Below are 12,341 nucleotides of genomic sequence, written 5' to 3'. Positions count from 1 at the left end.
CCAAAGAGAGCAAGAGAAGACGAGACCATGTAGTCATCTCCCTCATGTGTGGCATGACTCACAAGTTTAGGCTTCGTAGTGCGACGTAGAAGATATGTACCTTGCAAGGCGCGGGATGCCGTGGGTGAGGATTGGCGAAGTTTAGGAGGCGATGATGCAGCGAGTGCAGGGATTCTTGCGTCGTCGGGTAGTTGGCTACTTTCAGGAAGAGTGCTGAAATTGTAGGGTGGCAGCCAATGGTGACAGGTGTGAATGGCAATTAGTAGCTTATATCAGCACCGAGGGCGTCGAAGGGTGGGATGACGACCAAATTATATATCCGAGAGGGGATTGGTGATAACTCGGTTGTCGGTTGCTGAGGCTGCTCTGGTAGCTCGTGAAAATGAGACAGCAGGCAGGTATTGTTGTAGGTAGCTGCTTGGAGGCCGGCTTTTTGGCGAGGGTCGCGCAAGTTTAGTCTCGGGAGGCAGAGGGATTATGAGGTCTCAATGGAGCTGGATTATTGTCGTTGTCTTGGAACGATATGCCAGGTACGGCGGCTGCAAGTTTTCGCTGGGCTGAAGCAAATGCTGGCTGGAATACTGTAGCGGCGGCTGCTGGGGGAGGCTGCTGTTGGTTGCGGCAGGTGGGAGTGGATCAAATCGCTTAAAGCAGTGCAGGAAAGGAAGTGCGCTGGAACTGGTAGTTGTACAACAAGGAGTGTCGGCGAGGTATGAGTCGTTTGTCTTCAAATACAGGCAGAATAGCAATATATGAGAGAGGGAACGGAGGAGAGAGAGACTGGAGACTCTTTATTGTACAAACAACCCGAAAGATGGTTTAGGAAAAAACTCCTCTGAAATTGGGCCTGGGAAGGGGGTAGATTTCCGTCTTATAGAAAGACATAAGGGCGTGTTGGCCTCTGGAGGGGGGTGTGTGCGTTTCCAAGGGGAAGGAAAAGGGTGGTTCAATTTACCAGGCCTCAAACCTCACGCATGTAAATGAGAGACCCAGCAGGTACCTGTCTGTCGCAGGGAACCACCTTGACAGGCCAAGTCAACCGCGGGTGCATGGATGGGCTGGTTAGTGTACATGAGGATGCCCCGTTCCAAGCAGTAGGTCGTTTGGGGCGTTCGGTACATGCTAAGTTAGTCTGGTCATGGCAAGTAGCGGTACATGCACGCCCATGCCTATGCCCATCCATGCCCGCCCGCCCATGGCCGATGAGCTGGACAACATTAATTCAATGGGTCGGCGCAGACAGGACTGACAGACAGACGTCAGTAGATGGATCCAGGTCATCGCCCTATACCAAAACACGAAGTACATACAACACCCTAGCCCGGGAGGTAAACTAACGCAAGGCAGGTAGGGAGGGTAGGCTCGTCCATCAGTCTATTTCTCCATGCGCGGTGTGTTGTGTTAGACCATCGCTAGAGTGACGTGACGCGCGCGCGAGAGCGAGCGAGAGAGAAAGAACTAACAGCTGCATCCAGCTACACACACTTCACTCACTTCGGTTGCTTCTTACCTATTTCAGATACTACATGTGTATGTATTGTATGTTTGTATACTGGATGAAATTGGAAAACAGTCCTGCCCCGTCATTGACACTCGGAGAGCTTCAAGTAGATGTGTGCAATGCCCACTTGCATACCCATCCCCCCTTCATACCCATGGTGAGCAGTCACTTCGCTCGACTATTGAGGGCTCGGTGCTTGGGGCTTGGGGCAGAAGAAGCAGTGCTGGTCGGGCCGGGGGTTGTCCAACAAGGACGGAATTGTCCCTTACTATTTTACAGTGGAGGAGACCTGGGATTTAGTGGCGGCCATTTCCCTAGTGGACCAGCAGCCCGCCTAACGCTTCGCTCCGGTTGGGACAAGAAGCAATTGGAAGGATATGCAGGGAACAAAAGGTACATTGCTAGATTGCTCCCCTGAAGAGCGTCTTCTGGTAAAAAGAATAATAATGCCACAGGGTTTGAAATGTCGCTCTGGGATTGTCCTACAGGCTAACAGGGATATGGGGTGATCCTTTCGTCGTCGGTACGCCAGATCCACCTGGGTAATAATCCCCTTGCCCGACACGCTAGACGCAGGTTGCGCCCACTTTCGAATTTTTCTCGAATATTTGCTGTCCCTTCCACGCTTCCACCATTGCTTCCACCAGGCCTGGCGATGAACAATGCTGCGAGAGCATGTCCACTTCCATCGTCTGATGCCCAGCCTTGCTGAGTTTCGCAAGTGCCGTTGGGGTGGATTTGGGGCCAGACTGTTATGGCTCCATACCTACATGGTTGATAGTTCAGTAACAGAAGTCATTGTCTCCGTTGTCTCCGGGCTGGCCTGGCAGAAGAAACCATGCCGGGGGGCCACGTCTTGATTGCCAATCTGGTCAAAGTTTCTGTTGGTTTCATCGGCCCAAAACTTTCTCTGCCGCGTGGGAAATGATACTGTACCTCTTGGAAGGGGAAAGGAAAACACAGATGATGCTTGGGGGAAGGGGAAAACCGACATGGGGTACAAAGTCCTCAGGAAACGGTTCGATGGCGGGTCGCGGAACTAGGGGAACTCGGAAGGCAGGATTTCTAGCTAGGTAATAAGAGGTGCGAGATTGGGAAAACGAACGTGCCTAGAGTATTGACCTGTTGCCTGGTAACTCTCTCCCGGCTCGGCCGACCCTCCGTCAATACAGTTGTTGTCGAGCGATAAACGTCAATAGGCAAGTGGGCTAGCCGGCCTCGCTCGTATGACGAGAATGAGGATGAGAATTGCCGGGCTTGGGCTTATCGCACCCTAACCCACACGTGTTGTCGGGTATGTCAGCCGCGCAGCTGGAGCTACTATTTTGGGTGCCATGATGGATGGTCGCGGGAGGGTTGCCACCCAGTCCAGAGCATCAGCGTGTCCGCATAAGGCTTACACTGCCTGCTTGTCTTTTGGAGGGTTCCTGGGTCCTTTGGTCGGTCTCGGTGACACGGCATCCATCCTGTTCGTTCGTTCCGAAGCCCACATTTGGAGACGTTCGGCTGGCACTGCAGAACCCCATCGTTCGGCAGTGGCACAGAGACAAAGGATTGAATACATACCAAATAGTCCGGTAAGAGCGTTACGCCACGAGAAAATTATTTTGTCAGTAGCACTCGTGTTGTTGGCGATAGCGGAATCACAATGCTCAATACGAATTGGGTGTCGTGAGAGGAGGTACCGCATTCGATAATATCTATTATTAGTTGCATTGCATAGATGGCGGTTGCTTGAAGATTACCATGGCCCAAATCTCTGGGAATGTATCAGGCATAGGAGGACCTGGGATCTCGCCTCTTGCAGTCGTTCCTGACTAGGCCTGCATGCATGCAGGCAGCTCCAGGGGTTCTGACGGCATGGATCGTGATTTAGAAGATGTTTCCTGTATTGTGCCTGGCTTTGTGTATCGCGAGGTGTCACGAAGACAATGCAAGTCGGATGCAATGAACCAACGATATGAGGGAAAGCTTCGTATATTTTACGAAATGTGCCTTTTCGCGATAATGCATACTTTGACATTGTCAGAGGATGGTGCTTTGACACCACCTTGGAGGGCGTAGAATGGGAGGCTAATACAACGCGGAAGAGTCAGCTTCTAGCTCCCGCGCATCCCCGTGGAGGCTAATCATAGCCACGGTACTTTCTATACTGCGGGTTATGCCGTTGGACATGTGTGCACTGGATTGCTTGGTAGACGAGTCAATTGCAGTCCTCCCCTGATTACATCCAATGTTTGACTCGGCACCGATGGGCATCGCTAAAAGATGGCATCCTCACTAAAGGGGAAGGAGGATGAGGTAGGTTGGAGGTACGATGATACACCAAAGCACTTTGCAGCACCCGTCTGGTCCGATCTAACACCCGCGTCGAATATAACGTCAGCATCTGACCAACTGCAAAGACATGGCGACGGACAACCTGTGAAGTTGGAGGGATGTGTAAAGCTAAGGTGGTCGGATTGGCACGTCAGCGGCCATTGTAGGGGCAATTAATAAGTAACGCGACTCGATCTCAAGCAGAGCAGCCACATTACCGTGGACGTGTAGGGTTGCTGCTGCACTGAGCCATTGATGTTTCAGTCCGTCGAACGATTCCCATGCTAAGTACGTGTGAATAATGTGTCTACGGCCTGACGGATGCCAATATTGCAATGACGACAATGTGGTGTAGCACTTGCCAGCCAAACCATAATGTAAGTACAGAACAGAGTCAGCAACTCTCACTCTTATGGTTACAGTCCAGAAATGATGCCACCCATCATTACAGCCATTCGAAGCGGGGCCATTCCGCGCTCGGCCGGTTCATCTGAACCAGTTGCAACTGCTGTCTTCGATGAGTTGCCCGAAACAGCCAGCTAACGCTAGAGATTCAGTCATCGTCTTCTCCCATAAGACACCAAAATCTGCTTATGATTCCAGAGGACCTTGGCTGCCCTCGTCATGATCAGCCTGCGCCGTCACACCACGGAGCACTACTCACGTTGGTCGGATGCAATGCGTCACTGTCGATAAACCTCTGAGGTATTACCGAGTTGCTTTCTATGGGATTCGGAGATTAGCGGACCGAACCGGGTTAATAGCAGTGCGATCCGGCATCAACATGCATGCACCAGCCCGTACGGTAACCAGTCATCTCAGCCGGCTGAGGTAGGACGGAATCTGGGAGCGCGCTCGTCTTCCGAAACAATATTAGGGATGGACGGACGCCTGGAAGGCACGCTGTCCCGCTTCGGGTGCCGATACGATGCCTGTACGACTTGAACCATGGTAGCATACGGGCGTAATAGGTGGAATATCGCCCAAACAGGCCCCTTCTATAGGCGGTTTGCAGTCTCCAACCCGGCGCCAAAACATAACCTGACTCCGTCCACACACATAGAAGTCGATGCCTGTCCAATGGCGTTGCAAGTATGACAAAACCGGGCCGTCCGCCAACCTCGTCAACACCAAATAGACAATGATCAACTAGGGACGTTCCCTAACTCATTTGCAGATCACATGAATACATATGTATCCTAGAAACAAACAACAGGCAACAAAAGATACATACATTACATAGCACAAGTTCTACGGACCCAGCCAGCCAGCCCCTAGATTAGCTTCTAGGTTAGCCCCATCACCGAAGGCAGGTAGCCAAAAAGGGCACCTGGGGCTTCTAGAAGGCTGCTGCATGCGGAATGGGCTGGATTGAGTCCGATTAACGAGGGTTTGATGTTCTTTGCTGGAATATGTCAATGACATAGCGCCGTATAGGTACCACCCCATCTCCACTAGCATGGATGATGGAACAGCCGGTCACAAAGATCTTAATTCCAGAGGGAAAAAATTTCCTGATTACCACCTTAACTACGAGATGTACCCATTGACGATGCACCTTCGGCAATTTCCCAACATTCTTCGGGGGCAACCAAGCTGCCTCAAGCCTCTCCTCTAACAAGAATGCAGCAATGCAGCCCATTGCCAATGCCCTGCAACAAGTCGGACTATGAGAATGAGTTTTGCCGTTCCTTAGTTTATTTTTATTCATAATGTGGTTGTGTTTGTGAGTACATGTGTTTACACAAGTGCGTAACAACAGCAACAACCAAGGTTCCAGAAGCTAGCTATACGAGCTATGAAAGGGGAAAGGAGGCCGCGGGATCTGTCAATTGATAGCCGGAGTAAGCTCCAATCTATTTCCTCGCGTCCCGGAGCATCGTACCAAGTTTTGGGAAACTAAGAGTGAAGCAATCAGACTACCTTAGTAAGTAGCTACTTGGACCCTTCGCCATCCGTAGGTATGTAAGCAATGATCGGTTGATTTCATCGAACCCGGAGCCAAGAAACTCCAATGATATCAAGCCCTGCTTGCCATCAGGGAATTCATCTTGTTCTTGTTGCGCGTGTTGAGCCGAAGTCGCCTTGGTGTTGACAGTCGAATGACGACCCAGGTTCGCGAAAGTAATAGGTACTTTGGAAGGCAAGCGCCCCCCGGGTATGGTCAGAGGCATCTTGCGAGGGAGGGATGAGCGAAGCCTTTCCTAGTAACCGCGCCCTGTTCCTGCATTAGCCTAGCTTGGGGAAGATCCACATCAGTCTGCATTATACATAGTCAGGTACCTAGTCAAAAATAGGCATGAAACAGGGGAAATTATTGCTCTCTCAGGACAAGTGGCCCGTTGACGACGGATCGATCAGCCGCCTGTGAACCTGGCCTGGACGGATCCCATTGGAGGACAGAACTCATTGGCGTTTCTTGCCATTGTACATATTCTCGTCCTCGTAGTACTGCTCGTAGGCAGGCTTTGGCATTGATTCCCAGCCGGGAATGGCGAGCACGTGGTTCTGATTGGCTGCAGCACAGACAGTCTGAGACTTGATGGGGAAACAGAGGTAGAAAAGGTTTGTTCCGACAGGCCATTCAGTGGCCACAGGCAAACAGGCCTACGCGGGCGCAGCGTTCATAACATAAAGTCGAAACACCAATTAACAGTGGACATGCAATGGACAGAAGATGCATGCATGCATCATCCAACCGTCAGGTGATGAAACAACGACACATGTGGTTCGAGCGAATTGCCTGCCTTGGAGTATATCGTCTGCTCTGGATGTCTCGGTGTTAGCCAATTGCCCCAGGCAGTAAGCGCAGGCTCTGGCATACCAATGACGCCAATATGCCTGCTTGGTAAAACTGCCTACAGATACGACTGCTACATTGAAGAGTGCAATGCGACGCAGTCTAAGCTTAACTCCTACGTACATGTCCCACACGTATGGGGGAGGAGTGCCGTTATGCCGATAGCACAACTATATTCATAATCGGTCTACTCTATGTATGTAACGGTGGGCAATTGAGATGGTTACATGTCTCACATTTTCGTATCAGCGTATAGAATGTTCACGTATGTCAACTTACATACATCCTAACTAGACCGCCAAATACACCAACGCCAATCCACTTGACTGCGCAGACACGTCAACGTACATATCAGTACGTACAACATACTCTGCATGTAGGGGACCTTCCCCTTCGGGCCGAGCGACCATCTTTTCATTATACGCTTGAGTATTTCTACACACAGGCCTGCCGCCTTGGTTTGTTCTAGAAAGCTTCCAGAGCTAACGGCTACGTTGACAGCGATACCCACTACCGCGTGGAGCGCACCAGGGAGCAAAGGAGTTGCCGGCCTCCACGATGGCTTCTAATCTCGAAAATGACCGGCGGCGGTCCCTTCGAACACTCCACTGCTCGAACACTGGAGATTCTCATACTACACGTACATGGCCATCATCATCCCCATGCGCGGCAGACTCTGATCTACCCTCGTCACGCTACCTTGCCGAGGAAATGGGTTCCCGAGCCGCCTAATGCTCGGTCCTTTGCGAGGATGGATCTCTTATGTAGGCATATGCACTACCCGGGCACCTACTATGCATGCATCATGCAGACTTCAGGTATGATGATGTAGGCAGGATGGCTGCGTGCTTGGTCGAGGGACATGATACCTATGTACATTGGAGCGGTGACGGATTGGGGTGCCTGTAGTGCATGCCGAGCTGAGGATATGGACATGGGTTGATGAGTCTCCAGGGTGTGTGATCTGCTGCATCTTGGCTGCGATGTTCATTCTTCCACTTAGAAACAAAGAGGCTACGGAGATATCGCTGCCGGTGTTGATAGGTGGATAGATGGCGGTGGTACATAGGTGAGGACCCCTATTGTGTCTCTCTTCTGCCGGGTGACGTGGTGACGTGGTGACGACAAGGAGAGGATCCCATGCACATGCAGGCTACATAGTCGGCCAGAGCCCAACGGGAATGGGATTGCGGATGGGTATGTTTTCGCTCGAATCCATCCCATGCATTCCAACGATGTACTTGCTTCCAGAAGCCTGGAAGGCCTTCCTTCGCGTTTCTAGCTCGGTTCTAGGATTTCTGCTAGGATGCTCCACCGCACCAATTCCCCAGCCACGTTGCATGGCTTGGTACTACAGTACCTAACCGTCCTGCATGACCCCCACTGGTTAAGCATTGATCTCAGAGAACAAAACCCATTGTTTACTCGCGCGAGGTACACCTACATACCTGCCCTGAGCAGTACCCTGAGTACCGGTGGAAGCGGTGTCGTCGTATTGGCTGGCACCTACACGACGACCGTGGCTTGTGATCCCTTTCTCTCGCAGACTGACTCGGTGTGTGCTCAGCAAGCCGCAACAGGCTCGCTGTTCAGTCCGTCTGATTGCCCGTTCCCGGAAGAGAACGCAGCCCGCACGTGAAGAAGAGTAAGGCGACAGCCAGAGGATTGCGTTACATCGAATGCAAAGCGGCCTGGCACCGAACCAGGATACGTACCGACCGCCTGTTAGCGTCCGCCAATCCACAGGGGGCTCGGGGAGACTGTCAAACAATCCAGTCTTTGGCCCTCCTACTGACTGTACCTCGTGGCGCCGTCACCGGGGAACGATCCCGATCGTTAGCACCTGAAACCAACTCTTGCACGCACATACCGGCATTCTGATATTACCATACTATTGGCACCTCGCTAATCAGATAGGAAATTTTTGCCCTTTCCCTTGGGTCACATATGACAAACATGTCCTGGGTCGCCCGGGCCATTGGGATCCTGGCTGGAAGCCCCGGCTCAGAAGGCGAAAGAGTTTTCCATTCCGCCATTCTGAACCACAGGACGAAGGGATGATCTGCGGCTATGCAGCCTGATGGACTGCTATTGACTGATATTGGGATGAACGGTGATGGGTTTGACCGAGATGCCTGCCAGGATCTTCCTGGAAGTGACACGTTTCGGGCTGCGGACTCGTTCCCCGTCGCAGCCCGTCATGACGGCCTCGCCTCCGCGGCTCAATGCCGTCCTATGTAGGTAGGTATGTACATACATACATGCGTCCCTCTGCGTCCAAATTTCGGGTGCTGGAAGGGCGGGCTACCCACCCATTTCTTACGACGTGAGCACGATTGTGAAATCACCACTTCCATGCCACCGCCGCAGACGCCTGGACGCACCCCAAACGGGCCCTGGGAAGCCCACAGTTCTTTGTTTTCGACCCCTGGGCACCATAATTAAACCAGCATCAGCCTTGTTTTGAAGCAGCTCACTAATGACATATTGATGCTACCCAGGTGTGGGCTCTGTGTGGCATGTGCGAGTCTCGGTGAACCGCGATTTCTCACCTTGGGCAGCCTCTCCTCCCCTGTAGACGGCGAGGCCTTATTCGGTCTGATTGAAAACACTATTGCTCGATCCTGGCAACCTGGCCAATGGACCAAGGACGCCAGAAGCGCGACGGCGGTCAATGCCACACCATGTAACCCGGCACACCGCCGGCGGTCAATCCGAACGAATCCCAAATTTTCCTTGACCCTGGGGCTCAATTCGCTTCCAGCGCCGCGGGACTGGCGGGATGTCGCACCCGCCCCCTTTTGTTCCATCACATTCCCGCCCCGAGTTACAGCTTGTGGTTTTGTACTCGGTGTCCTTCTTGTTACTGTTACCCTGGGTGATGTCACACAACGTATGTTCTGCTGGTATGGCGTCCGTCGAGGAACGATCCGCATGCGTTTCTAACTCCGGTTTTTTTTATTGTCTCGCTAAACTCTGTGCGATGTGAAACCTGTTTGCGTCTTGCAGATGGATTGACCCCTTCCACGTGGCTTATGCAAGGGGAGAGAGAGCGAGATGTGCTACTGGCAGCCCACTGAGGGCCGTATGTAGGTCGCATGGGCTTTGCCCTACTTTTCCTATTGTGAGACAGCCAGTAGGCGGTAAGCAAGAGGAAATAGTACATGCACCTCCGAGCTGTCATGATAGGGCCCCCTAACAAATCCCTTGTAGAAGTTGGGACAAATGCAGCAACGGGGATGAGGAACGGAAATCTGATACGAGCGGTGCATACGGAGTTTTGCCGAATTTCACCTCGAACCCACTGATTCCGACATTAGACCAATATACAACGAAGGCCAAGTTGCAAAGCGCCAACGGCATGATATAGGCGTACCTATTACCACGATCTACTATTTGCATCTAGTCAAGCCACCACTTGCTGCTACTATATCGAATTTTGCATGGGATTGCGCATTTGCGACCGACTTTGCTATTATCAGGGAAGGCAAGTATTGCTGCCTAACCTCAACAAAATTTTCGACGCTGGTGAATCGAGAATCGTTCGTTAGGCGATGGGTAAACTACGTGTCGTGCAGCTTGTTCATGTATGAAGATGGAGGTTATATACCGAACCACAGAAGCCCAACGGCGAAGGAAAAGAGGGAAATGCCTGCCTGCCCGAACTAATGTATCATGTGCGCCGGGCATGCATATTGGAATGCCCTCTTTTCTCAACTTTTCGCTCGCGGTGAATTGGCACCCCGCGGGTTGGGGGTGTATAATGTGTCACGACTCGGCGTATGTAGCGGTACAAAGTGAAGATAATCTCCATCTCCCTAATGCAATGCAAGCGGCGTGCACGTATGACTCACATGGTATCATCCGTGGATTGTAGACTTCGGTCGCAGCAGCCAGCAGTAGCAGCAGCAGCAGCAGCAGCAGCAGCCAGCCAACAGCCAGCAGCAGCAGCATCATCGTCACCCTCAGCCAGAAGGAAGAACGTACGGCAGCCAATGGGTCGGCTGGGCGTGTCGGTGTAAGTGCAGGTCTGCGACGATAATCTGTCGCTCCGCCCCTCCTCTCTGCAGCGGGCGACGGGCCAATTGAGGGAGTGAGTTGGCGGCGGCAGCTCTGATTCGACCGTCGCCGGGCTTGCTGACTGTTTTTAGCAGCCTCGCCCCGCACTCTCTGCCAACACGTCCTCGCCTGCTCCTCCATCCGCGCAGCCAAAGCCCCCACCACCCTCACCTTCCTGCCACCAGCACCCAGAAACCTACTGAACGCCTACCGCGGCTACAACCCTCATACAACCCTACGATTGATTAGCAAGGGACGCTGCAGTAGCCTCGCCCGCTTCCCCCTACACGCCGCCGCTCTACCTGCTTGCTTGCTGCACGCACACCCGACGAGGCCGACGTGTCAACCCGATTCGTGCACCCCCTACGCACCACACCCCGTCTCCCCCTCAACCGCCAACGCATACGAACACTAGGAAAGGAAGGACGGAAGAAGGATCAGCGGAAGAGAGAAAGAGGAAGAGAAGAGAGCGAAAATTTCGAAACCACGCCAGCAAGCATCATGTCCATCATCCAGCAGCACACCTCGGCGTCCCTCAGTGATGCGTGGCGCACCATCAACATCGATGCCCTGGACCCGGACTCCTCGCAGAACTTCGACACCACCACGCTCCACCCGCCGCTCCCCGAGGTCAACGAGGCCGACGTCCGTCAGCTCAATGCCCAGGTCCGCCAGCTGCTGCGTGGCGGTGACGCCGAGGGCGCCCTGCGAGGTTGTCTAGAGACCCCCGTCTACAATGGCTCCGAAGCTGCTAAGGTATGCTCACACACTCCCACACTCCCACACTCCCACTAGTCGACCCTCGTCTTGCTATGACGGCGGTGAAGATTGGGAAGGCCCGGGGGCAGTGACGGACCAAGGAAGGCTGACCGCGAGATCGAAACACTGCTACAGGAAGCACACCTGCAGACCGTCACGGAGGTCCTCCAGTCGATAAAGGCGAGCGACATGTCGCCGATGCTGGAGCGTATCCACCAATCCCCAGGTGGAAGTGAGTTGTTGGATGTCTTGATCAAATACCTGTACGTGGCTGGATGACTTCATGGGAGGCATTGATCTCTAGTTGGAGACCGAGTTACTAATAAACATGTGATCTACAGGTATAAGGGTATGGCGATTTCTGCCGGAGCCAGCGGTGCCGGTCGGTCCGGAAACCGGACTCCCAGCACCCTGACGCCTCAGCAAACGGGTTTCAGCCAGATGGGATCCCGCCCCGGCTCTACCAACGAGTCCACGGGCGCCGCCATGAGTGTGATCTTGAGCTGGCATGAGAAGGTCATCGACGTCGCTGGCTTGGGTAGCATAGGCCGATGCATGACCGACTGGCGCAAGGTTTAAGCATAGACGGAGCGGATATAGACTGGCTGACAGAACCTTAACGAATTAAATGCTATATGATAACTATCGAAGAGTACAATCGGGGATGTAAACGTGATACTAGCTTGCTTTTGTGTATATAACGAAGTATCTGGTCATCTATGGGCTCAGGGGTGCGCTAAGCAGTCTGTATGCGCAGAGTGTTCACATATGTTATGAATAACGCCTCGTGCCAATGATGGATCCCGCCGTTCAACTCCTGTATTGTCCCGGGCAGTCTTTTCACTCATCAGCTTGCTCTATCCTCTTGATTGCCCCATTCTGAATGAAGTCTCTATTCATACC

At 52.8% G+C, this 12,341-nt stretch overlaps 1 protein-coding gene across 1 annotated transcript; it reads left to right on the top strand.

The window, feature by feature from the left end:
- Positions 1 to 11,180: 11,180 nt before the first annotated feature.
- On the top strand, positions 11,181 to 12,017 carry PG998_009443 (ARP2/3 complex 16 kDa subunit; the record flags this gene model as incomplete). The annotated part of the gene is made up of 3 exons (XM_066876259.1): positions 11,181 to 11,435; positions 11,574 to 11,701; positions 11,780 to 12,017. The coding sequence occupies 3 exons, from the start codon at positions 11,181 to 11,183 to the stop codon at positions 12,015 to 12,017; spliced, it is 621 nt and encodes a 206-aa protein (XP_066728415.1).
- Positions 12,018 to 12,341: the final 324 nt, after the last annotated feature.

The sequence above is a fragment of the Apiospora kogelbergensis genome, assembly GCF_038363985.1.
Source record: "Apiospora kogelbergensis strain CBS 113332 chromosome Unknown utg000006l_segment0_segment0, whole genome shotgun sequence".
Classification (NCBI taxonomy): domain Eukaryota; kingdom Fungi; phylum Ascomycota; class Sordariomycetes; order Amphisphaeriales; family Apiosporaceae; genus Apiospora; species Apiospora kogelbergensis.
The sequence above is the reverse complement of the archived record's forward strand: the minus strand, read 5'-3'. Positions and strand labels throughout refer to the sequence as shown.